The sequence below is a fragment of the Lotus japonicus genome, chromosome 1, assembly GCF_012489685.1.
Source record: "Lotus japonicus ecotype B-129 chromosome 1, LjGifu_v1.2".
NCBI lineage: Eukaryota > Viridiplantae > Streptophyta > Magnoliopsida > Fabales > Fabaceae > Lotus > Lotus japonicus.
In genome coordinates this window covers 136,607,420-136,633,033 of record NC_080041.1, presented here as the reverse complement: position 1 = coordinate 136,633,033, position 25,614 = coordinate 136,607,420, and the positions used below count along the sequence as shown (strand labels likewise).

General features: G+C 38.6%; 7 protein-coding genes across 7 annotated transcripts; all 7 read right to left on the bottom strand.

Moving 5' to 3' along the window:
* Positions 1 to 525: 525 nt before the first annotated feature.
* Positions 526 to 1,757, bottom strand: LOC130731427 (auxin-responsive protein SAUR32-like). Its single transcript, XM_057583718.1, has one exon. The coding sequence runs from the start codon at positions 1,482 to 1,484 to the stop codon at positions 1,143 to 1,145; it is 342 nt and encodes a 113-aa protein (XP_057439701.1). The 5' UTR covers positions 1,485 to 1,757; the 3' UTR covers positions 526 to 1,142.
* Positions 1,758 to 8,677: 6,920 nt separating this feature from the next.
* Positions 8,678 to 10,977, bottom strand: LOC130732765 (cytochrome b5-like). The gene is made up of 4 exons (XM_057584755.1): positions 10,907 to 10,977; positions 10,677 to 10,771; positions 9,240 to 9,306; positions 8,678 to 9,137 (listed from the first exon to the last, which is right to left on the bottom strand). The coding sequence occupies exons 2-4, from the start codon at positions 10,761 to 10,763 to the stop codon at positions 8,872 to 8,874; spliced, it is 420 nt and encodes a 139-aa protein (XP_057440738.1). The 5' UTR covers positions 10,764 to 10,771; positions 10,907 to 10,977; the 3' UTR covers positions 8,678 to 8,871.
* A 1,533-nt stretch (positions 10,978 to 12,510) lies between these two features.
* On the bottom strand, positions 12,511 to 14,416 carry LOC130731423 (formin-like protein 3). Its single transcript, XM_057583715.1, has one exon. The coding sequence runs from the start codon at positions 13,917 to 13,919 to the stop codon at positions 12,834 to 12,836; it is 1,086 nt and encodes a 361-aa protein (XP_057439698.1). The 5' UTR covers positions 13,920 to 14,416; the 3' UTR covers positions 12,511 to 12,833.
* Positions 14,417 to 16,033: 1,617 nt separating this feature from the next.
* On the bottom strand, positions 16,034 to 18,036 carry LOC130731424 (uncharacterized). Its single transcript, XM_057583716.1, has 3 exons — positions 17,443 to 18,036; positions 16,608 to 16,767; positions 16,034 to 16,450 (listed from the first exon to the last, which is right to left on the bottom strand). The coding sequence occupies exons 1-3, from the start codon at positions 17,923 to 17,925 to the stop codon at positions 16,272 to 16,274; spliced, it is 822 nt and encodes a 273-aa protein (XP_057439699.1). The 5' UTR covers positions 17,926 to 18,036; the 3' UTR covers positions 16,034 to 16,271.
* A 130-nt stretch (positions 18,037 to 18,166) lies between these two features.
* LOC130727349 (uncharacterized) lies at positions 18,167 to 22,210 on the bottom strand. Its single transcript, XM_057578455.1, has 3 exons — positions 21,893 to 22,210; positions 21,560 to 21,796; positions 18,167 to 21,427 (listed from the first exon to the last, which is right to left on the bottom strand). Exons 1-3 carry the CDS (start codon positions 22,208 to 22,210, stop codon positions 18,167 to 18,169), a joined length of 3,816 nt encoding a protein of 1,271 aa, XP_057434438.1.
* Positions 22,211 to 22,250: 40 nt separating this feature from the next.
* LOC130727346 (uncharacterized) lies at positions 22,251 to 23,186 on the bottom strand. The gene has a single exon (XM_057578452.1). The coding sequence runs from the start codon at positions 23,184 to 23,186 to the stop codon at positions 22,251 to 22,253; it is 936 nt and encodes a 311-aa protein (XP_057434435.1).
* Position 23,187: 1 nt separating this feature from the next.
* Positions 23,188 to 23,850, bottom strand: LOC130727345 (uncharacterized). Its single transcript, XM_057578450.1, has one exon. It carries the CDS (start codon positions 23,848 to 23,850, stop codon positions 23,188 to 23,190), a length of 663 nt encoding a protein of 220 aa, XP_057434433.1.
* Positions 23,851 to 25,614: the final 1,764 nt, after the last annotated feature.

The window sequence follows — 25,614 nt, the reverse complement described above, 5'->3', positions numbered from 1 at the left end:
ATTGAGTAGTCTACTAGTAGTGCGCTGACAGTGGGGTTCGACTCCCAATTGATATGGATGGAAGAAAATATTTGACTAGTCTCTTACCGCATGGTTAATATTATTACTTATCTAAATGATTACTAAAAAAATTCAAGGCTATAAAATTTCCTGAGAGGAAAGTTGCTTAGAACAACTTCTTAGTCATATTTTTAGTTCTCTAAACTTGAATCATATTTTTAGTTCTCTAAACTTGAGAGTTTTGGAGAATTTGAAACTTTCAAATAGGGGAATTGCCCAACTCTCTTCCTCTCTCTTGCCCTCTCACCCCTTATTTTTAAAGCTTTCTCCCTCCGTACCCTAAAAATTCACTTATCTCTTTTTTATTTCGAGTTCTAATCACACTTCTCTTTCATTTCATTTTCACTTTCTTTCTCTTCTTATCTCTCTCCTTTTTTTCTTATCACATCACAAATCATATCTTTCACTTCTCACTTTTATGCCTTTGTGTTGGGGTGTGAACAAAATAATTTTACCCAAAGGAAGTAAAATGAACTGACACCCTTGCTTATCATTTCTTCCATTCATTCCAAAGAAATCAATCTCAGAGATTTGAGAGCCAGAAATGGTCCACATTTTGTATTACTATTCCCGTAAAGTTCACGTGGGATAAGGGTCTCTTCAAATTGAAATTTCAGTTCCAATTCCAACAAATTGAAATTTCAGTTCCAATTCCAAGGTAGTAAAAGGAAGAAGGAATGAGTGAACCTCTTCTCTTGTTCACTGAAAGAAAGAAACCGTTTTGGCTGACCCTACACAACATCGACCGTCATTTCCTTCTCTTCCACTCTTTCCTTTTCCAAAGAGTGCCAGTACTAGTGCCTCTTATTCCATTACCACTAAATATAACTCTTCTAGAAATAATAAAGGAAAGAAGAAGCATCTTTTTTTTCATTTCCACTCCTAACAAAACTATAACAAAGTAACTACAAATGGAACAAATAACAACAACATTTGTCGCCATCATCATCATCATCATCATCATCTCATCCCTAACTCTCTACCATCATCAGTTCATCACCACTCAACTAACAAAGTAAAAAAGTAAAACTAATTCAGAATTTACAGCATTTTCATCATCATCATCTAGGTTTTGATCAGAATCAGAAGCCAAAACAGCCAACATGATGGTGGTGGTGGTTGAGAGACTTTTCCCTATCAATCAAACCTCGAACATTCCTGAATTCCTCGACATGACAAGGGATGGTGATTGTTCCCTTCTGATCAAACCCGTATTCTTCCTCCGCCTCCTTCAGCAGCTGCATGAACAAAGGGTGATTGAAGTACATCACCGGCACCACGAACCTCTGTTTCTCTTCGCCTTGACCCACCTTCACTGCCATACACCCTTTTGGCACGCTGGTCTCTTGCTTCTTCCCCTGGCCATGGTGGTGGTGGCGATGCAAATTGAAACCCTTGAGAGCACTCTTCTCCCCACCACCCATCTCTGCAATTAACAAACCTCAAAAGAAGAAAAAACAGAGAAGATGAAGAAAAAAAAAACAGAGTAGTGAATGGATCTCAAAACAGAGGATTTGAGAGTGAGATTGGTTTGTTGAAAGGAGCAAGAGTGAGATATGAAAATCTAATGAGAGACGTTGAAACGTTATCAGTAGCAGTGGTAGTAGCAGTCATGGTTGGTTGTTGTTCTTCTTCAACAAAATCAGAAACGCATTCCAAGCAAGCACCGTGATTAAGGGGCAGATATATACGACAACAGACTGAACAGAAAAAGAGAAACAGAGATTGTGTATCTGTGTGAACAACATCATTTAGGTTTTCTACTCACTTGCTTTCTTCACCGTTGGATCTTGGTGGCTTTGGTTATGATCAGCATCTTATGTGGACCCAGCAATTAGATCTCTCCCTATAACCCTACCTGGATAGAATCAGATGCAACGCTGACCTTTCTAGAATGACTTTATTGCCGTACGATCAAGGACACTTGTGATCATCATGTTGCACCCTGATTCTCTCAAATGGAAAACCTTTAAATAATCAAATTGTGTTTTATGGTACATGGATACTTTGACCTGAATAAAACTAACGTCAATGATATTAATTTTTATGGTTTTATTCACATCAACTCTCATAATTACTGTCAAAAAGAAACTCCCATATTTAAAGCTATCAATATTTTTTTTTTAATTTTGAAAAATTATTTATATAGATACTTTTAATCATAGCCTTCCTCTTGTAAATTTTTTTTGGCTTAATTCCATTTTTGCAACTATGCGATCTGCATCCCATGTGTTTAAAATGTGCAGTCAACATCTCTCATGATTCCAAAACGATCTATTGATGCCCTTTCGTTAAGTTCTGTCAGTTGACTAAACGGAACTCGCTGACGGTGCATTTATTATTATTTTTATTTTTAAAATAAAATTATTAAATTCATTAATTCTAAAAAAACATATTAGTGACGGAAATAATCTGTCACAAACTCAATTAACTTCGTCACAAAATTGATCTTCATCCACTGAAGATCTCAAAACAAAACATCAAACACCATAAGTGCGAGAAGATTGAGAGAAGAGGATGGGAAAAGGATGTTATCAACGCAGAGAAAGGGGGCGACATTAGTTTTTGCCATCAAATGTCCCTTCCTTCATCAATTTGAGTCTTCATCCATGTGCTTCTTCATCAAAAAAGTAGAAGAGGTTGTGGATTTGGGTCTGGAAGGAGAAGAAGAAGTAAACCGAGAGAGGTCGAGCTCGATAGTCACTATCGTCCCTTCTTCGTTGATCCAGCTCCACCAGTGGTCCAATCCGAATCTCGCATCGCCGAGCTTGAACCACTTCTTTTGTTTCTCGATTTGGTCTCAATTGGTTTGTATTTTTGCTTTTACTACTCCCATCGCATTCCTCTGTTTCCTTTGCGTGAAATTTTTTGAAGGTTTGGTCATGGTGTTTTGGGTCTGGGTAAGATTTGGGAATTTTAATTTTAGGGCTTTTATTTTTTACGACAGGGTTTAATTTAGGTTTATCTTTACAAACATTAAATTTTATGGAGGACCAAAATCGTGGTTTTGGTAAACATGGGGACTAAATTTGCAATTAAGCCAAAATGTATTATACACGTGGAGAGACCACGTCATTTAATGAACGCACCGTCAGCGAGCGTTCCGTTTAGTCAACTGACGGAACTTAACGGAGAGACCTCAATAGATCGTTCTGGAATCATGAGGGATGTTGACCGCACATTTTAAACACAGAGGATGCAGACTGCACATTTGCAAAACATCAGGGACCCAAAGTGGAATTATGCCAAAAAAAATTATATATTATTAAAATAATGCTAGAAAAGCTTTCCATTTTCCCGGTCAATTCAGTTGTTAAGTCAAGTGTATTTTAGGTACTGATTTTACCAAAACATATGCAATTAACTTTTTTAAGGGATCATTAAATTAAGGCAAATGACGCATAAAAGCTAATACATCGACGTCAACCAAATGGCAGCTCGTGGGAGGATTCCTACCACACCTCATCAACGAAGGTTGAAGCATTCCGAGCTAAATAATCGACTAGCTACAAAATTGCTCAAATGTGTAACAAAAAATAAGTCAATTAATGAAACAAAAATTGAAACAACGACACGAAAATGGAATCCAAGTAAGAATTCCTCTAGGCGCCTCCCTTACACCATTGGTACAACTACAATCAATTCGTCTAAAAAAACTCACTTAATATTATGAAAATGTTGTACTATTATTATATACTCCCTCCGTTCCTTATTATAAGGCAATTTTTGAGTGTTTTTCTTGTTCCTAAATATAGGTCAATTTTTAAGTGTTTTTGCTTGTAACTACTTTTCTAAATCTAAAAGAATTGAGTAAAATGGACTTATGAATAAGAACGGAAGGAGTATATTTGAATATTTTATTTTCTCATAACTCATAACTAATGTTGTACTACTCTTTTGCATCAACAAAAAAATGTTCTACTCTTATAAAGCATACGTATAATTAATGCACGCTTGTACGGTATATAATTTATTGATGCTATTAATTTTTTTCACTAGTAAGTTAACACATTAAATTAAATTAATGCAAATTATGTTTGTGAAACTGATTATTCCTCTACACTAAATGAAAAAAGCTATAGATAGTTGTACATAAGAAACATTTTTTAATTAAAATATAATGAATGATTAATATTAGTTGATTAAGAATATGTTAAATGATGAATGATAGTAATTGGTCAAATGAACTAAGATTCCCTTCCTTCTGCCCCATTTCTTTATAGAAAGTATTCATCAACTGAGGTTCCCCATTTAACCAAAACCCATCATTATATTGATGGGTGACAAATCAATAGAAAAAATACTCAAGTTTTCTCACTAGAATATTTCCCAGGATATTTTATTCCTGTGACTTATTATTCCCTCTTAACTTCAAAATATTTTTTCAATTCTTGGACAGGTGCTTATTTTTGTTGCCATTAATTAATTAAAAAATCAAAATAACCACGAAACTCGAAGCTGTATCTAATTCCCACTAGCTAGACCATTGCATTTATACACAAGGTTGATTCTATAGTTCTATTTTTCTTCTTGCTTTGCTTTTACTCCTATTTGATTGATTCTGTTATACATGTAGTTGTATCATTGCGTGTTGCAAGCACTAGGAAATGGCCAGGACTAAGGAGAGATGCAAAGTGGGTAGTGAAAAAGCAAAATACCTTCCAATGTGGAGGGAAGTTTGACAAGTATGCTCTATTCTACATTTAGGCAGAAATTGCTTTATTAAATATATCAATAAAGATGATTCATTGACAAAAATGCATTTTTCAAAATAAAGGTCGGTGGTTGATGTGGTACCTAAAAGTCTTTAAAAAATAAAGTTCAAGCAAGCTTTCAACTATTCCCAACTCTATGTAGATATAATCTCATATTTGATCAAATCGATCAATTATTAATTAAGACATACAATATTGATTTTAAATTTTTTAGGATTCATAGTTTGATATAAATCACATTATGTATATGAAAAAGTGGATTGCAGTAGTAGTTCAACATTCAATCTCTCTTAATTGGAGAGTTGATTCCCAACTTCTATAAATCAAAGTTGTTTGAGCTTCGAGACCAATTTCTTGCAGCCCGTTTGAGCTTTAATTTGGAGAAAGTCTATATATGCCTCGTTTGGAAAAAACAGCTTAATTAAGCACTTATGGTCATAAGCACTTATGACATAAGCGCTTATTCATAAGCTATTTTTGAAAATTTATTGAGATAAATTAAAAATAAGCTGTATATAAGCATAAGCTGTTTTTCATAAGCTATCCTGAGTAGCTTATGAAAATAAGCTGAAAATAGCTTATGGCAGGTCATAAGCTGTTTGCATAAGCTCTCCCAAACACTGACATAAGAGCTTATGCTGTCAGATAAGCTCAAATAAGTTCTTCCAAACTGAGCCATGATCAAGGATTGTGTCGGCTTACACATGATTTTGATTTTATTGATCTTTTGTCTGTTTGGAGGAGCGATAATAGTGCTACACTTATTATTTGGCTAAGAACCTTGAGTCTTACCCCAACCCCTGATTGTATGGTGGAAGTTTCTTTTGATCTTATTTTCTTTATTTGTGATGATGTATTGGTGTTTGAATCCTGTTATTCTTTAGTAATGAAGTGTACTCATGTTAAGCAATGCACATATTTAGGGGGAAATTAAAGTGTACTTATGTTTCTAGCTAGCACATGTTAGTTTTTCGATTTTTTTATTAGAGCTTTTACAATATAATAAAAATATCCAACGATTGTGAGAGAGAGGGAGTATTGAGTCTTCAAAACTATTGAAGATTTAATTTGCTCCATGTTTAGCTACAAAAGAAAATGTCATCTCCAGAATGTTCCTAAAATATCCATTAAATATATATTCAAAATATAATAATAAGGCATGAAAATATATAAACAACATTGTCATGAGCATATCGAATAAATTGTTTTTAAAATTGATTAATCCCATTTTAATCAATCACCTCCACATTGGAAAATTTAAATTAGAAGAACCTCTACATTTAGTACAATGCCGTGCTTTATCTAATTTTTAATCTACAAGAAAAACAGGATTTAGCGACAGAAACTAGAGAGGGAAACATCTGTTGCAGGAGGATTTAGCGACGGATTATCTGTTTGTGAATTAGCGACGGAAATAGTACCTGTCTAAAACTCCGTCACTGATACCGTCACTATTGTTAACCATACACTTTTAGCCAGAGATGTTGTGATCGATTTTTCCCCTCTCAAAATAGCGTTGCAAAAGTTGTTGCTCAATTAGAGATATAGACGAATATTGAGAGGGAAAACTTCCGTCGCTAATTGCAACGGATTTAGCGACGGGTTATCTTTTGGTGGTTTAGCGATAGAATGGCTACCTCTCTATATGTCCGTCACTGATTCCGTCTCTATTATTTACCATACATATTTAACCAGATATGTTGTGACAAATTTTTCCCTCTCAAACGTTCCATGGCAAAAGTTGTTCCTAAATAAGACACTTAGAGAGGGATAATTCCGTCGCTAACTAAAAATATGACAGGCTATTAAGAAGGCTTCATATTATGTTTACGAATTTTGCAGTCAATCCAAAACCTGGGTTTACCTACGCAAATAGGGCATTTAGAATTTTCTCTTCACTCATGGTAGTACAATCATATCTTTTTTTTCCTGTTGAAATTATATTAAATGTCTTGATATTTCATGTCAAGTATCAAGAGATTAACATTCTATTAATATAAGGAAAATCTAAAACATGGTTTAAAGGTAAAAAAAATCTACAAGTAAATGAGAACAATTTTCTCTTCATTGTGTACTCCAGCTGCAGCAGAATTAAGCATGTAGACTATATCCCTAACAAGGTTTCTTCTTAATCCTGAAACAACTATGATCTTTGTATCTTCCACCAAAATGGATCTTGCTATTAAATTGTTAGAAACTCAAGCGAATTTGGAAGGGGGCTGTGGTTGGGACGAGTGATTGCCTTAAAATCAAAGATTTTAACATGCCAAACATGTAATTTGACAATCAATCCTGGAATTTCAGTACTCAAGGCCAACACCACAAAATGATTACCTAGAAAGAATTGATGAAATAAAGAGATTCGAAGGGAACAAGATATAGCGATATATGTTTCTACTAGTACTCCTATAAAAATTTACAACTGCAGGCAAGGAACTCTATATGTTAATTTTTTTTGTAGCTCATAGTCATATGTATATAACATACAAAAATGACATGGCCTAAATATGCACAAGATAACCTAGAGACTTTGAAATTGTAATAGATGGAGCTAGCTATTTGAGAGATCAAGCCCTGAAGCAGCCAACAAGGTGGTGAGGTTGATGGTGGTGGTGGAGGGGCTTTCTCTCACTATCAATCAGGTGTTGAATATGCTTAAACTCCGCCACATGACAAGGGAGAACTATGGTTCCCTTCTGAGCAAAACCGAACTCTTCCTCTGCCTCCTTCAGCAGCTGAACAAACAGGGGGTGGTTGAGGTAAATCAAAGGTACTGTAATCCTCTGTTGCTCTTGGCCTTGACCCACCTTGATTGCCAACCACCCTTTTGGAATTTCTTTGGTCCTTCCATGGTGATGATATGTCAGCTGAATACTTTTTCCCAACATCAGAATTACCAAAGACAAAACACAAGCCCCCAAATTTGCAGTTGTATTTCTAGATTAGGATGGTTTTGGGGAGAACCAAAGGTACAAAAACACAAGATGCAGAGAAGTGCTTGATGAAACTTGAAAGAGTGTTTTTATAGCAAGTAGTAACAGATAGGTAAGAATAAGTCCGTAGTGATAGGTGGGGGAGGGTGTACTTGGTCCCTTGGAAATTGGAATAATCAACTGGCAAAACAAGTCGACCATTTAATTCTAACTAGTATGGCTCATTGACTCAGAATATGAGACTCCAACTGGTGTAAGTTTAACAGCGGGACCCTGATCTTAGTAGCAACTGGTTTTTATATTTGGTCAATTGTAGTGTTGTTCCAAAATCCGAATGGCAAGATGTTCAGAATCTCTCGTGGTGGTACATAGTCTTGAAGGATCTTCTGGCACGCTGGTGAAGTGTTAGCACGGCCTAGAGGTACCTACAAATGCACTCCGACGCTCGAGTGAGCTTTGAGAGAGAAACTCAAAGTCATAGAAGAACAATAAGATAACAAAATGCGTAATGTTTATGTAAATGAATGATCAAACTTGTATTTATAGATGTGGTAAGGGTTGTAATCGAGGCGTTGTACCTTGATGAAGTATTTATGTAAGCCTTCTGTTATAAATGTGTTCAAAATGCGTAATGTTTATGTAAATGAATGATCAAACTTGTATTTATAGATGTGGTAAGGGTTGTAATCGAGGCGTTGTACCTTGATGAAGTATTTATGTAAGCCGTCTGTTATAAATGTGTTGGCTTAGGTACGCTCGGCTGTAAATTGAACGAGATGAAACTCTCTTTCGGTTATCTCGGTTAGCCAACATGAAGTTCATTTAATGGTGGATCATTTGGGCTACTTCGGACGATATTGAGTCTGGTTGCCTTATAGTCCGACCAAAACAAGTAGCAGCTAGTTTAAAAGACCCGACCCGTTTAGCATAATCTATATAGATTAATAAATAGACTTATGACTGCACAAATTAAGACAATCCATATAAAAATATTCAAATATAAAAGAAAAGAATACTGAGTCATCAAAATGTTAAATCCATTTCAAATTTTCAATTGAGTCTAAATGAACAACTAGCACAACTAAGCCAAACGTAGGTTGCGTTTGATATATGTTATGAATAAAAAAACTTGGGAAACAAAGACACTAGCTCAAGTTCAAAATTCATGAGTCGCTGACTTGTTTCTTCTTGTACTGCAGAGCAAATGCAATGCCCAATATCAACAATGGCAACAGCAATTGCAATGTCTTCACAACAAATCCTGAAGATTGATTGCTAACACCATGTGCTTGTGCAGGTTGTGGTGGACTGTGGTTGACTTTGGATGGTAAAGTGGAGGTTTCAACTTCCCCAACAAGGTATTTCTTCATCATTTTTACGGCAGAGTCACTGTGGCCGACATCTTCAAAGTCAATGGTTGCATCCTTCCCTGTAAAAGAACCCAGGGTTAAGATTATCAATTCACTCTTCCCCAGGGCTTTTTGCTAGCAGATTACTAATATGAATAAACCAACAGGGAGAAATTGATTACCTGTTGCCGATATTAAAGATTCATCACCTCCAGGATGATCATCCAAAAATGGTGTGACATCATACACCTACTTGGGTATAAACAATGTAATGTTAAGTATGATAACTTGATGGACAAACTAGTCGTAACAGTTTGAAGTGTTATTAATGTTTGGAAATACTTCTGCTAAGGTTAAAATCAATTTTGATGAGAAACTTCTAGGTAGAGGGAATGCAATATAGAATGTTGTTAGTGCTAAAATTCAATCTGAAGCTTTAACATATTTTTCACATCTAGAAACAGTGGTAAGGATTTCTCATTCCATATTATAGATGCTGCAGTTTACTCAGACCATTACATCCTATAGTCAGACAGTGACCTTAATAAGGGGTAATCAAAATTATCAGCATCATTTTATTGGCTAACCAACTCAGAGTTAGAAAATTCTTTCTCTAATGCGTTTCAAGAATGCATGAGCACAACCCTGTATAATGAAAAATAGTTGCAAGAGGTAATGTGACAGTGACTTGGATATAATTGAAGACATTGTAGGCTTTATGGACAGGAACCAACCAACAAGGATCCCCAGAGAATGCAATTATTCATATCAAGAGTTTCAGCCAACTTGGTTTTCAATGCTAAAAAAACAGCAAGAGAAGGGTGATGTGTTACATATGTAGGGTTAGAGGTATTTTGAAAAGATTGAGAATTCCAAGTGCTTGAAGATGATAAAGTGGTGGTTGATGATGGAGCCATAAATATTTCCAGGAATGCTGCACTAGCTCTATGTAGAATTGACATGAAATAGGATTATTCATTAGTCATTACTAACAAATAACAAGTAACAAGTCATTAGGTAAGATGATATTATTCAAAGTTTTGAAGTAAAACAATCTACAGCGAAACTGATCATAGTTCATAACAAATCATATCTGAGTCATATCTTTAAAATATTTCATTATCTCATATCACATTGGTGGATTGGGATGCGTTGTGTATGTGCTGTTACAATACATAATTCTTACATATAATGAATAATGATACTACAAGCCTCATTCACCATAGACTGCATAATTCAGTAATCACTAATCACCTCTTTTGTTATTCCACTAAGAAAAGGAAAATTTCACCAATAGGTAAATCTATGTTAATTGTTAAGTATGTCTGAATTTCAATTATTGTGTCTGCTGATTTCTATGTATCAATCAAGCATAACAAGTAGACAAAGGTGTAGCATTCAAATCATATTACTGTAAGAAAAGGCTTTCAAGACCAGGGTATATTTGGAGCTACCAGGGATAACATCTAACCCTTCTCACACATGCAATTGAATAAGCATTTAGCATGCATCATATTATTCCTGTTATTATTATTCATCCCAAAAATGAAATAAAACAGATACAGAAGCTACAGGAGTAAGCCAAAAGAAAATAAAAAGAGTAAGAAAAACAATCAGACCTTTCCACTGATAATAATCCAACAATCCTTTTTGTTGTTGTGTTTGGCCACCTCCTCAAAAGTAAAGGTTTTGGAATTTGTAGCCATTGCTGCCTCTGTCACACAAAGTCCAGTCCCAGATCATTAAGAAAAACTAAAAAGAAAGTACAATGCAGAAAGCCCATAACATTCCCAGATTAGTCCCGAATACCTAGGAAAAAAAATCGCACAACTTGATGAAAAATTCTTACAGATAGATATAGGAGATGGCGCACAGACACTTTTATGGATTTTGCCCATTAACTTGAAAGTACAATCCCCCGAATTATCTATACATTGACACTTTCAAAAAAAATCTATACATTGACTCGGTCATTTTAATTTTAATTTAAAAAATGGTAGAATACATTAAATTTTTTATTTTAATAAGGAAATAATATTTTTTACATTTTATTGTATATAATTGAAACTCTTGGGTGGAGTAAGTAGCTCACATAGTTGAATTCAGGGTAATTGCAGGTGAAGAGTCAGAGTTCGAATCCTGAGAAGAGATTATTTGTACTAATTTACTAACAACGTATTTGTCAATAAAAAAAAGAAATTCTTGCATATCGCTTTGCTTTAAATTTGAATTTGCTTGGATCAAGGTATCCTACATTCACTAAAATTATGGGTTCGTGATCGTCTAACAAATCTTAATCCAATGACTCAATTTAAGAGGTTATTGGGCACTTTAATATTAACCTATTTGAACTCGAGCCTAATTAAGATCAAGCAGTTAAGAACCTTTGACAATCCTCTAACTAAGAGAACCTTTGTTGTTTATTTCAAAACAAGGCACTGATAGTTGTTGGTTATGAAACAAGTATAAAGTGTTGGTTCCTAGTGAGTGGAAATTTGTGCAATAAATAGTTACCTTATTTTATATCCTATAACACTCAAATTAATTTATTGTAAAAGTATTTTACTATATATTTTCAGGACGTGGCTAGTGGGCACAAAGTCGTCGATTGACCACGCTACTGTTTTGACTGGTGGTCACCACATTCTGACCAAGCTAAAATGAGCTCAACCTCTTGCCTTCAGCTTTTGCATGTCATGCCAAGAGTTAAGAGACTATTATTATGATACCCAGTTAGCAAGCACAAAGCCCACCAAATGACGATCCTATTCCGATCGGCAACCATCAAGTCGCGACCAAGCCAAAATCAAGTGATACCTCTTTCCATTAGCTTCCGCTCATGACAAGAGCTAAAGGACTACCACTCTGGTACCTGATTAGCAAGAACAAAGCCTCTAGTCGACGTTCTTCAATGAACAACAATGAGCGCCCACAACTATATGGCATCAACAGAGACAAATCACTCCAATTGAGCGATACTGAGAGATCACATAAAGGTAAGCTTAACTTGCATTGGGGATGTTTTGCAGAAGCTCTGCTCGATTACCGATCAACAAATTTGGTATTGTACGCAACTTTGTTTTTGCTCATCTTATTAAATAGTGTGTTAGGCGATCAACTAAATGACACTCCCTTATCATAGTACCTCGGACCCATCGTGACAGACCATCTAACCTCAAATAGTCCTACCTCATAACTCTCAAACCCGACCCTATAAAAGGTAGGATCCATAAACCACACGTTGTCATATTCTAACTTGAACACCAGGGTTGTGTTTTTGTGTTTTTACAGGTGCCATCATCGGAGCATCCATACGATGAAGGCACGACCCTGAAGCAAGAAGATCCCTAACCCGCCCTCATCCTAACTCATCAAAACATTGATCATCTGAGTGATTGACCAGATATGTCTGTTGACTATTGTTAACTTGCAAAATTTAGTAAGATACAAATGTGAGCAATAAAAATGCAGTATATAATGTAAGAGATCCATCAAGTTGAACAAAGCACAGTTTACACCCGAACAAATATATTAATAAAACATTATTAGAGATACATTATGTATTGCAAAACAATTCTCAATGAACAAATGACAAAAGACGTTTACTTTCCATCGAAGGCAGTGGAGAATCTTCAACTTGACCGGCTCCACGAAAAGGTGAAGCACAAGAATTAGATTCATGCCTCTCCCATTGATGGTCATTGGTCACTCAACCTTTATTACCAAGAAACACTAAGAAACCAATAAACTAACTTCAACTCAAACACTATTTTGAATCATTTGTTCTTGCCATCAACATGTTCCTTGAGATAGTAACCTTCACCAATTGGTTTCTTTGTAAGAGAAAGGCGCACTCCTGGATCGTGGTGGGAGCAAGAAGTGTGGTACAAGAGGGAGTTGTTCACACACTGTACATTGCTGTTCATGTAAGCTGTCATTGGAATCGAAGATGATGATCCTGTTCTCCCTTTCTGATTCTTATCCTTCTTCTTTGTATTTCCTTCCTCAGCACCCGAACTCTCTGATAATCCTCCACCGTCAACTTTGACATGTTCACCTCCCTTCTTGTGAAGATAATGAGATTCTTTCTTGTTCGGGGACTGGATTAGTTCCATAAAAGCTCCCCTGTTTTCCCCTGCAATTGTGATAACCCTCATGCCAGAGTCCTCAGAATCCGAAACCCTTGTTCTCTCCTTGGCTTCACCTTCTCTGCGGGCAACGTGTTTTCCATGATGGGGATTTCCGTGATTCTTGGTTTCCCTATGGGGTTCACCACTTCCATTGTTGTGGTGCCAAGCTTTAGGCTTGTCGATGGTCTTCTGAACGAGCACTGCTTTTGACTCTGCCTCATCTGGTACATTAGGCTCCTCTGTTTTCAACTGGGAAGGTGGGAGAGTCAGGGGAGAAGGAGGACGAGCAGAAAGTTTTGATTTTGGTGAATTCATTGGGCTAAGATCAGATTGTCTTATAGTTTTTGGTGATTGATGAGGAGTAGGACTTGGCAGCACATGGTTAATGGGGGAATTTTTCTTCTCCGGGGAAGAAGAACTTGATGATGGTGGTGGTGGTGGAGGACGGGGATTGCGAGGAGGAGAAGAAGATGAAAATGGTGGTGCCTTTCGTAATGGAGAAGATGGAAGTGAGGTTGAAACTATTTTTCGAGGCGGAGATGAAGGTGGTGGCTGAGTTGTCTTCTCTTGAGGTTGAGGTTGTTGGGTTGGTTGAATTTGAGGTGATGATGGTGCTGAAGAAGTTCTAAATGTTGGTAAAGGCAGAGAAGGGCGTGGCTCTGGAGCAGGGGTAGGAACAGGGCGAATGGAGGTTAAGCGAAACCATGGACGAACTGGGGGTGGATTAGACATGGTGTTTCCTTGTTTGGGATCTGCAAAAACCTTGAAGAGAAATGGAGGGGAAAGCAATTATGGTGGTGGACAATGATGAGATAATGTGGAGGCAAATATTTATTTATAGATCAGTCTCATTGGTGCAGGACCAGGAGAGGAAAATGTGAATTGTGAAAAAACACAACTTGTACCAGGTTGAAACAAAAAAGCAATTCTGATTAGACCATGTGAGACATGACCCATAGCTAAAAGCACGTATAAAGAACCAAAAAGAAATGGGAAAGCATCAGATTCAATTGCCACTTCCAGCTGACACAAGCTCACATAGTAAGGTTGGTATCCATTGGAAAGATTTCAATTAGAATTTTGTTTTGGAGCCCACGGTGTTAGTGATTTCTGGTTTTACACACTACATGTACATGGAAACCTTTTGACACGGTTGGGATTGACCCTGCATTGCAGAATTGCAAACGAATGTGAGTTGATACAGCTGCAATTGCGCCCGTAATGCCGTTTAGTGGAGTAGAAGGTTGCATGGTGTCATGTAGAGATATTATCCTATATCACATTACCTTAATTTAGTGTCTGTGTTTGTCTTGCAAGTGACTTTGCTTGTTGAGGTAGTGAGGTAGCGATGCTCCCCTTTACCTCCTTTTCGTTCTTTTCAAGATGCTTCATGTTCATGGGACTTCCTATAACGTACGTAAAAGAGGTGCCACTGTTGGAAAGGAAACTATATCCTATATCAGCGATTCAGAAGAAAAGAACCAATCCATGAAATAGAATCAGAAGCTAACTTACTTTTAGCCTTTAGGTATAGATGTTTAACAATCAAATTGGTGAAATAAATTAAGTCTCAAAATTAATTCTGCGGAGAAGTTACCGAAGAAGCTACAGAAAGATAACTTAACATAATCAATTGTGTGATTTCTTAACTGTATTTAACAACATTATCCCATAACAAATACTCTTTTCATAAACTTATCCAAACATAAATCACCCCGGTTCCAACTCACATTATGACATTAACTCCATTGATCCAAACACACACCTTAGATTGTTTGGTTTCAGGAATTCAATATATTTTGTTGATCCAAACATGGATTAGCGTCTGACTAAACATTTTTTGATGATTTTGTGATTGGCTTTTTCTATTGGTGACTACATGTACGGAACAGAGGGTTCAACATTTGGTGCTTCTCTTCTTCATTTAGAATCAAATCAATTGCCTACAATTATTCTTAATTTCCACCATATGAAATATTTCAACAGAAGACGTTCAAATCATGTTGGGAGGTCCCATCTTCATGTTCAACGATAAAAACACGGCTTTCATTTGTTCTGGTAAAGTGCTAGCCAAATATTATATTCTTGAAACTCATGAAAGTCACCGTTGAGTGGTGGCGCTTTATATTTTTTTAATAGGGACCGATGAACCAAGAATTTATTCACATCCTGTGCTTGAATATATACTTCTACGCATTTGCAGTTTTAAAATTCAGGAAATAATGTTTTTTTTTGTGCAAAATGTGTATTGTATTGATTGATTAACTTTCATTCAGTACATTTGTGTTTATATAGCATAATAGCATTTGCTCACTGATGCTATGCTAACGATAACTGTCTAACCATGTATGTAACAGAAAGCTAACCAACAACTAACTTTCTGAAAACAGAAGAATGCTAACTGCTTCTGTTTAAACTAACTTTGCTATGGTCTGTGGACATTGTCAATGTTTTACTGTTTTCTTATGGAGAGCTCGTTTAGATACGAGCCTATTGGAGCTTATCTACTAGAAAATGTACTAAATAGGCTTCTATATGTGCTCTTTGGTAGCATCCAAATGAATACTTAATACGGTTTTGATTTGTGAGGTTATGCCCTGGAATGAAGTATTGAAAATGATCCATGGCATGCATACGTTTGGTTAGATTGAATCATGATGCTTGTGGACGACTGTAATATGACTGGACATATTCTAGGCTGTATGCAATGCACAAGTTTCGATTTACCCGGCTAAAATGATCATTTTTAAGAGAACCCTTTTATAAAATGGACTTTGCTAAAATTTTGAAGAGTTAGAATTTATAGACCAAATCAGATTCTGAATTCCAAATTTATCACACAAAACTTCACTCAAAACAGGGGAGTTGATATAATCACTGTAAGAACTTCTTACATGCTAACTTATATCAAAAAATGAAGTAATGCAGTTATTCAACACTTGACTGCACAGTGCACACAATTATGGTACAAGGCCAAAGAAAATGGGAGATACAATTTTGTTGCATTATTTGATGTTGTGAGAAAGCTAAACTGTAAGTAAATTATACCAGGGAAGTTACTTACCAATGAGAATCTAATTACATTCAGGGCCATTTGGTGAACTCAAAAACTTTGAGTACAATTTCAAGTCCAGTGGGAATCTGCCAAATAAAGAGCAGAACATTTAATGTATTCAGCGCAATGTGAAGATTTCTGGCTGTTTCACTTCCTTTCTGCATTGGTGGTACTAGGGCAGCAGCCAGTGCCCATAGGACTGTAATACCTGGATGGCAAAGATTATACACAAGTTGTCAATTTTATACAATCAGCAAAGCTACCTAAGTATCTCCATTGTTATTCTACCCATTTGAAAGCTACAAACATTCCTAAGTTCTTAAAAATGAATATTTTTTTCATGAAATGAAAATTTTAATCTTTACCTGCCCCTGCAAATAAATGTGGACCAGGAAATAACTTTCCTGTCCTAAGCCATGTGTTCAGTCCTCCACCAACCGCCTCAAACACTCCAAATCCTAGAAGTATGGATCCTGCATTGAAGTGTTTCTCTCTATATGAACCTTTGATCAGCTCTTTCCTCTCCTGAATATGGGTAGCTAATAAATTAGGTGCTCATCAGATTCAGAATTCAGAATTCAGAATGCAGCATTTCATGACTAGCCTATGAATTTTATTGTTCACAATAATAAAATACAATCCAGCATCCAGTACAACATCATTTTAGAATGCTTGAATTAGGATTAGAAAAAAAAAATCACACGTTGAAGTGCTCATCTAATGATAAATTCATTGTATGTTTGGTTCCATGTTTGAGAGGTTTAGAATCAAATCTCATTTACCAGAATAACTTTTAGGTGATTATGTAGAGGGGGTTTCCCATTGGGAAACCTCATAATCAGTCTGGTAAAGTAAAATCAACTCTAAATGAAAATATTGATATTTGAGAGTCATTTTGGAGAATTCATTTCATACACAAGATCAATTCTAGCAGAAGTTAGAGAGAATAGCTTCTGCGTTGCATATAATAAATTATGAGATGTTACATAGCATTTCATAAGATTGCCCGACAAAAATCACGTTTTCATAAATGTATCCAAACATGTTCACTTCATTTTCAACTAATTTTTACTATAATATATTATATCAAATCAATTTGACAAACGCTGATCCAAACAAATACATAGATAATTGGCAAAAACAAAAAAGCTCTTAATGTCTCATTGCAAATGCAGATAATTTGGCACAAGCGCTTCCTACCTCAGTAAGTTGTTGTATTTTGAGTTCTACCGGTGATGGTGCTGTTTCCACAGGTTTGCCATCTGGGGTGACCGGGGCAGGTTTGATTTGTTTCTTGAGCTCATTAATCTCGTTCTGGGTAGTCCTTACTCGCCTCCATTGCCACCCCAAATAACCTGCATATAATGTATAGAAGAACAAACCACCAAGCACAATGGGGTGTATAAGAGCAAATGTTCTTCCCTCCAATATCCCAAACTCTCCACCAACAGCAAGTGCATCCTTGGGTTCTAATAAGAATGGAAATGTGGCTGCTGTGAGGGAAAGAGATGCATGTTTGAGAAGAGCATTGGCATTTTGATCCAAGAGCTTTTGTGGGTTGGGGAAATCTTTAGGGGTGTCTAGTTTTGCAGAAATATAAGGAATAGGAACAAGCTTTGAGGTTGATTGGCGTGGCTTGTTAGGAAGAATTGGAAGCTTTAAGAGACTGAGCGTGGCTGCCATAGTTCAGAGAGAGACAGCAACACTCAGCAGCAGGGTGAGGGACAAGAAAGAAATTGAGAGCGCAATAGCAAAGCAGGGGTTGAGGTTCAAGATCCTACTTGCTAAAAGATAAGGAACGAACTTGGACCTCATATGCTGAAATAGACACAAAAATCATAATATATAATATATTTAATTTTTATTTTTTTTTGGTACATGGGAAAAAGAAACAACGACAAAACGAAACAAAACAACAAAGAAACTAGCCACACCCCACAAGAGGGGCAATCTCAGCAGGAGGAGTAGTCCAAGAAGAGTAATTAACTCTAAGTCTATACCCCATCTGCGCTAGAGCGTCTGCGGGCGCATTCCTTTCACGGGGAACAGGATGAAGGGACACTTCCCACTCCTGGTTGAGTAAGCTCCTTGCTTCTACTAAGTATGCTGCATAAGAGTATAAGTTCAGGGATCTAGTACCCGAGAGAGCATGCATTACTTCCAAGCAATCAAAGTGCACCATGAGTTTACGAACGCCTCGCCTCCATGCCAAATTCAGACCCCTAATGATGGCAAGAAGTTCCGCCAAAAAAACCTCCCCAACACCTTCACAACTGGCAAAACCATCAATCCATTTACCGGTATGATCACTGAGGAAACCACCGCAACTCATAACCGATGAGGTACGATGAAAGCTTCCATCTACATGCAGCGCTATATAACCTGAAGGTGATGCATCAAAACCAGGAGCTGTGCGCGGCACCACGTCGACATCGGTCCAATAAGCAGGGTCCGGTATAGTGCTCATAATCTGACGCTGAACTTGGTGCATAGTCCAAACTTCATCACCCAGAACCATGTTATTTCTTCTACGCCAAACCCACCATAAAATATGGACTAATTTTGCAGCGTCCGAATAGTTCACCATATCCTCTATCCACTTCCAAAAGTCTGTTTCAAAGAAAGCAGTATAGAAAGCGCACCCTGACCTTAACCAGATCTCCTTAGAATGGGGACAATCTCGGAGGCAATGTAAGCCATCCTCCAACGGATGGGAGCAAAGGGTGCACGCTGGGCTCGCTGCTAACTGACAAGTAAACCTGCGAGCATTAATTGGGATCGCATTATGAAGACAAAGCCACAAAAAGAATTTATACTTCTCCAGGATCTGCAGTTTCCAGATTCTAGACCAAACCCGCTGATCAGAGCCTTCATGTGACTGGTCCCTAAGCCAGGAGTAGCAAGATGACACTGTGTAAAGGCCATCAGGACGGTTCTGCCACCTCCAAGCATCAGGGAACGGTACTCCTGTAGGCCCTGCAATTTGATTCAAGTGATCCAAAATTTCCTGCGGGATAATTGTCCATAGCTTGTTCCATTGCCAACCAGTGTTCCAAATGTCTTTCAACTTCAACTCAACATCACTAATATGGACATATGGTACATAATGGCAAAGAGCACCAATGCCAGCCCAATCATTATACCAAAAAGAGGAATCCCCGTGCTGCAGGAGGAAGGAAAACCCGTGTTTTAAAGCATCACGAGCACGAATAATAGTACGCCAAGCGAAAGAGGCATTACCCTTAATCTTATAATCAAAGAAATTCGTTTCCTTCAAGTAGATGCTCTTGAACTGCTGAACCCATAGACAGGAAGGCTCATGTAAAACCTTCCAAACCAGTTTGCCAAGTAGCGCAATGTTTCCCGTCCTAGCCTCACGAACCCCTAACCCACCTTGACTCTTCACGTTCGTCATCGTACCCCACTTCACCAGATGCCAGCCTTTCTTAGAGGGGTTGGAACTCCAGATAAATTTTTTGTTTATTTGGTCCATTCGATCACACACAGAGGTAGGCAACCAAGCCACCGGCATGTCATAAACAGGAAGGGAACTTAAAACATATTTCACTAAACATAATTTACCAGATTTGTTTAGCATCTTCATCTTCCATGAAGAGAGACGACGGTCTATCCTTTCAAGCACATACTGGAAGTGGCTCCGACTGCTACGTTCCATCTTCAATTTCACACCTAAGTACTTTCCCAAGTTTGAAGTGCCACAGATAGAGGAGATGGCGGTAAAAGCTTGACGTCTTACACTCGTTACCTTTGAGGAGCAATACATTCTAGATTTATCAAGGTTAACTTGTAACCCAGAAGCTAGGGCAAAGTCCTTAAGAGCCTGGGATATGACCTGAACCTGGGTTGAAGAGGCGTGCGCAAAGAGAACAATGTCATCTGCGAAGATAAGGTGTGACAACCCCGTGCTGTTTCTAGCAAGGTGAATAGGCTTCCAAAGTCCTTGCTGAACAAGCTCATGAATATGCAAAGACAAGATCTCCATACATAGCAAGAAAAGATAAGGGGACATCGGATCTCCTTGGAGAAGCCCTCGAGATGGCGCAAAACTATCTAAGCGAGTCCCATTCCAAAGGATGCTAAGCTTTGAATTTGTAACACACCACATGATAAGCTTCACCGTGGCACTTGGGAAACCAAACTGCTCCAGGGTACGCTTAAGGAACTCCCAACTAATGTTGTCATATGCCTTCTCCAAATCAATTTTCATAGCTAGTGCGCCCTTCTTAAGTTTGGTCTTCTTCATGTAGTGGATCGCCTCCTGTGCTAGAAGAATATTATCAGCGGAGCTCCTTCCCGGAATAAAACTACCCTGTAGGGGGCCAATTAAATCACCAAGATAGGGCCTAATACGACCCACCAACACCTTTGTGATGATTTTGTAAATCATCGTACACAAGCTGATCGGTCGGAACTCCTTTAGGTGCTTGGGAAAATCCACCTTAGGAATTAGCATCACCAGTGTGTCCAGTATCCCATGATCTGAATAACCATTCACAAAAGCATCCTCTACAAACCTCCAAACATCATCCCCTATAAGGGACCAGTAGTGCTTGAAGAAAAACAGCTGAAAGCCATCCGACCCAGGGGCTTTGAACGATTTCATACTAAACGCGGCAAGGCGCACTTCCTCCTTTGTTACCGGCTCCAAAAGTGCTTCCACCCCTTCCAGACTTAACCTAGGGAGACTTTGGAGATTAATAGCTTCTGGGTCCGAAATTGCTGGAGACGCAAACAGACCCAGGAAAAAACTATGTGCTGCATCCACAAGCTTTACCTGCTCCGTCGACCATGTCCCATTCGGCAGTACCAGGCCATGTATTTTATTTCTTTTCCTTCTAATCACAGTTTGAGCGTGGAAAAAACGTGTATTCCGGTCACCAAAACGAACCCATTGCTCCCGGGATTTTTGGTACCATAGCAACTCCTCCTGGTAGAGAATGGTCCCATACTCCTGCTGTAGGTCTTTCTCCAAACGCAAGAGGCGGCTTGTCTCCCCTTCCTCAATGGCACGTTGGACCCCTTTGAGCCTATTCTCACAAGTGCGCTTGCGTTGGAAGATATTACCAAAAATGTTTTTGTTAAATTCTGTGGCCCCGTGCTGAACATGCTCCAGTCGGGACAAAATCCTGCCGTCGCCATGATTCCAGCCAGTTTCAACAACTTCCTAAAACAGGGGGTGTGAGGCCCATGCTGCGAGAAAATGAAACGACCTCTTGCCTCTGGTATCTTCGAAGCCACCACAACGGAGAAGAAGTGGGCAGTGGTCCGAGTGTATGCGTGGGAGATTCTCTATCACAGCTTCGGGAAACAGGTGTCGCCACTCAACATCACCTAAAGCCCTGTCAAGCCTTTTGGACGTGGATTGGCCCAATTCTGTTCGACGAAACCACGTATACTTACTTCCAATAGCGCCAAGATCCAGCAAGTCACACCTTTCCACCATAGTCAGAAACCTTTGTGAACGTTGTAGACAGAATTGTCCTCCCTTAACCTCTGAGGGGTACATGATTTCATTGAAATCTCCAATTAGCATCTAAGGAAGCATAACAGTTCGACGAAGTTGCACTAGGTATTGCCATAGCACGTCCCTTGCCGATGGAATTGGGTTTGCATAGACTGCACTGCACACCCAAGAGGATTCCAAGCCCACAATCTGAACAGTAACAACTTGACTATGAACATCCAGAACTGATATAGTAAAATTTCGCCCTTTAGCACCCATCATCCAAATGCCTCCGGCAAAACCTGTTGCTTCTGCTAATCCACACTCCTCATAGCCCAGTTGGTCCCAAAACGCAGCTGCCTTAGAAAACGGACAGTGAGTCTCTACCACTATAAATATTTCTAGTCGAAACTTATCTACTAAGTCTCGTACCACACGCCTCCCACGGACGTTTACCGCCCCACGCACATTCCAACAAACTAATTTAGTTTCTAGAAAATCCATAAACAACATATTTTAATGAAGGGGCGACACGCCACATAAATCACGTTGGTGCTGTGACATCCTCTGCAAGTTCCTTAAGAGGCTCAGTGCACTCCATATCCTGTTCCACGTCAGTATCCACAAACCTATAGTGGTTTCCTGCTATATGGTCAACGTTCATCATTATTGGTCTTTCCTGCTCCAGGGCTTCCTTCTGCTTTACAGGTTCCATTGCAGAAGAAGTGTTTGCTAGGTTGGAGGAGCTTCTTACTGTTATATTGGGTGCCCTAGGGGGTTCTTTCTCGTTGAGGTTGACTTGGGGTGAGGCTCTCAACCTTTTCTTCCCCTGTGGTTCATTCATATAATTGTCGGCAGTGGACTTCCCCTGGCTCGAGTACTTGTGTGCCAGCCTGTTATCTCTCTCTTTGATCTTTCTCGCTGCAAGGGCTCCACCAAGGATGGGGTCCTTACTTATCCCTCGAATTTTGGAATTTGTTCTATCTGGTACTTTTCTGGGCCCCTGTGTTTTCGAGGGTTGTGATTTAGGGCTAGCTTTTCTCCGTGTCACTGTTAACCACGTGCCATGCATATCAGGAGTATCTTCCACAGAATCCCCCATAATGGAACCTCTTTTAATTTCCCCATGATTCGCAATTGTTTCCTTAACTGGAGAAGCAGTTATCGCCTCAGAATTCACCGCCACATGAAGCGGAGTTAATGCATTGTTGGACACCTCACTCTGGCTTTGTGCCACGCCAGCCCTACCCACTGTTGCCTCTGATTGCTGCATATCTTCTGTCGCCGCCGCTTCGCTCCCCATAGGCGCCGCCGGGTTCTCTGTTGAAATAGCTACCTGCAAGGGTGTGGGAGCTTTAGTGCATTGTCGTATCATATGGCCATAACAACCACACTTGGAGCAAAGAAGGTGTAATCCTTCGTATTCAACCTTATACCAATGACCTCGGAACCAGACACGACCAACCACCGGTAGGTTCATATCAATCTCGACACATACCCTGGCAAACTTCCCTCTTGAGATCCACCTTAATAGGTTTTCCTACAGCAGCCGCCAGCGCCTTGAGGATACGCTTGTCATACAATGCTACACTCAAACTTGGGAACCTGATCCAGACACATGTTGTTTCCTCTTTTGCTTCAGATGCTATGAACTCTGGTGTCCATGGCCGCATACACAAATAATGATCAAACATGAGCCAGGGTCCTCCCTCCACTGCATGCTGTCTATCTGCTTCAATATCAAAATTGACCATGAAGTATCCATGGCCAATATCTAACACATCCATACCTCCACGAGGGCGCCACAGTGCTTTTAGTCTATCCCTCATGGCCATGAAACCCACTGTCTTACCGAGCAACTTGACCACTATGGTGTCTTTCCATGGTGCACAGACACTCTGGAACACATCCTCATTGATATAGCAGCGGGGAAGGAGACGATTCCCCCCATCATGCATTATCGTGAACAAACCTTCATCGCGCAAATCAACATCCGCTCCGACGACACCAACTGCCTTTGTACCCACAAGTTTGTCCCTAAACGAGACTGATTGGATACCTCCTCTTTGATCTTTATCCGGTGGCTCTTTGGTGCCGCCGCCGCTTCCTTGAGAGAACACGAACGCTGCCGCCGCTGGTTCCATAGGGTTTCGATTCGTCCAGCTAAATATAAATATAACTTTTTTATTTTTTTTACATTTTTTTGTAATATGGTTTATAATAAATTTCTCACATCTTCATCCGAGCCATTTTATGGCACGTATTCTTTCTACCTTTACCATTGTCAGACATTCTTTACTATCGCCACTAGTTATCCTCTATCACCCTATCACTACTCAATACTCTTCACCATCACTATCGTCGCAACCACAACTATGAGCTAGCATTGCCACATCTTCTCATCACACTCCACCACCTTGCACCCTCCAATGTCACCACCTCGATGCACCCAACACCATCGTCATCGCTCAATATCCTTCATTATTGTCACACACTTTCACCGGCCACCATGTTATCATCAGTACCGCAATCACCATATCATTACCCTAAAAGTAACACACTCCATCACGACCCTCCACCACCACTTAAGACTATTTAATGACTCAACAATCATCACACATTCTACGCCACTACCTAGTGTCCTCCTCTATGTAGCAACACCCACTATCGCAACCACTATTGTTCAATATCCTCTACTATGCATGGGTGTTACCCACATCTTCATCGCCACACCCACCCCCACCACTGCATACTGACCACTCCATGTTGTCAACACCCTAAGCTCATCATCGTTACATGGTGTCCTTCACTGTTCCACACTCTCCACCCAATACTCTCCAGTCTCCACAACAATGTGGCTGCCTCTACTGTCATCATTGCTCAACACCTTTCATTGCTACCACCACTATCACCTGACACTTTTTTACCATTGTCACTATGTCACACATTAGCATCATCATCTTGCACCTCCACTGCCACCTAGTACCTTCCACAATCACTTGATATCTTCCATCTCACCGTCATCATGTACCATAAATCATTTTTGCCTCCTAATCCACCATCGTTGTCTACAAGCACTCCCCACTTTCTAAGTCGTAGCGTGGTGGTGGAGGGACAAAGGGTGTCTCATACCGTCGCAGTGGTTAGAAGTGTCTATTTGAACTTCCTAAATCAAAAGTTAATTCATTATGAACCTGACTTTTGGAAAGATATTTGACATTTACCACTCAACCGGTCGAAATTGTGTGAGCAATTTAGTATATAAAAAACACATGTTCATTTTTAATAGTCTCTCACTTTTTCAAAAAAATTAAAAAGTACTTAATTAAAAAATTATTATTTGAAAAATAAAAATGTGTCATTTTTCAATTAAAAAAGAAACAAGAATACAACAAATAAAATAAGTGATTTTAATTATTTTGGCATAATTTTTTTTTGTGAAATTAAAAACAACAAGGAAACAAAAATAAAGAGTACTAAACTAGTTAGGTTCTATCTGCAAGCAATCGCAATAAATTTATAAATTTTGAGAAAGGGTAAATTACTAAAGAAAACTGGATGAGAGAAGGGTAGCTCACTTGGTGAGCTAAAAAAAATGAAGAGATTTGCTGGGTCAAGGACCAGGAGTTCCAATAAGTGGCAGAGACATGGTTTGATGGAAGAGGAGGAGAAAGAAGATGAAGGAAATTTTTGGGTTTTCAAGATAAAAGAGATTCTTAGATGAATTTATGAGTTTTTAGATGAAGACATGAATTTCTAGGTTTGAAAATAATGAAGGGAGAAGGATTAAATTTGACCTTTTTTTTTAGGGACTGAAATAGATGTGAAAAATCCACATGAAACCATTTTAGATCAAACAAAATTTCAAGGACTAAAGCCTTTGTGCTTTTTTTTTTCAATGCCATTTT

What these genes read in the sequence shown, in the direction of transcription:
- LOC130731423 (XM_057583715.1), bottom strand. Translation starts at nt 13,919, where the DNA reads ATGTCTAATCCACCCCCAGTTCGTCCATGGTTTCGCTTAACCTCCATT.
- LOC130727346 (XM_057578452.1), bottom strand. Translation starts at nt 23,186, where the DNA reads ATGAACCTACCGGTGGTTGGTCGTGTCTGGTTCCGAGGTCATTGGTAT.
- LOC130732765 (XM_057584755.1), bottom strand. Translation starts at nt 10,763, where the DNA reads ATGGCTACAAATTCCAAAACCTTTACTTTTGAGGAGGTGGCCAAACAC. An exon ending in GGATTATTATCAGTGGAAAG is followed by an intron (nt 9,307 to 10,676) that starts GTCTGATTGTTT and finishes ATACCCAAGTAG; the next exon opens with GTGTATGATGTCACACCATT. An exon ending in ATCTTTAATATCGGCAACAG is followed by an intron (nt 9,138 to 9,239) that starts GTAATCAATTTC and finishes GTTCTTTTACAG; the next exon opens with GGAAGGATGCAACCATTGAC.
- LOC130727349 (XM_057578455.1), bottom strand. Translation starts at nt 22,210, where the DNA reads ATGGATTTTCTAGAAACTAAATTAGTTTGTTGGAATGTGCGTGGGGCG. An exon ending in TGGGCTTGGAATCCTCTTGG is followed by an intron (nt 21,797 to 21,892) that starts GTGTGCAGTGCA and finishes ATGCTTCCTTAG; the next exon opens with ATGCTAATTGGAGATTTCAA. An exon ending in GACACCTGTTTCCCGAAGCT is followed by an intron (nt 21,428 to 21,559) that starts GTGATAGAGAAT and finishes CCCCTGTTTTAG; the next exon opens with GAAGTTGTTGAAACTGGCTG.
- LOC130727345 (XM_057578450.1), bottom strand. Translation starts at nt 23,850, where the DNA reads ATGGAACCAGCGGCGGCAGCGTTCGTGTTCTCTCAAGGAAGCGGCGGC.
- LOC130731427 (XM_057583718.1), bottom strand. Translation starts at nt 1,484, where the DNA reads ATGGGTGGTGGGGAGAAGAGTGCTCTCAAGGGTTTCAATTTGCATCGC.
- LOC130731424 (XM_057583716.1), bottom strand. Translation starts at nt 17,925, where the DNA reads ATGGCAGCCACGCTCAGTCTCTTAAAGCTTCCAATTCTTCCTAACAAG. An exon ending in AAATACAACAACTTACTGAG is followed by an intron (nt 16,768 to 17,442) that starts GTAGGAAGCGCT and finishes ACCCATATTCAG; the next exon opens with GAGAGGAAAGAGCTGATCAA. An exon ending in ACATTTATTTGCAGGGGCAG is followed by an intron (nt 16,451 to 16,607) that starts GTAAAGATTAAA and finishes TTTGCCATCCAG; the next exon opens with GTATTACAGTCCTATGGGCA.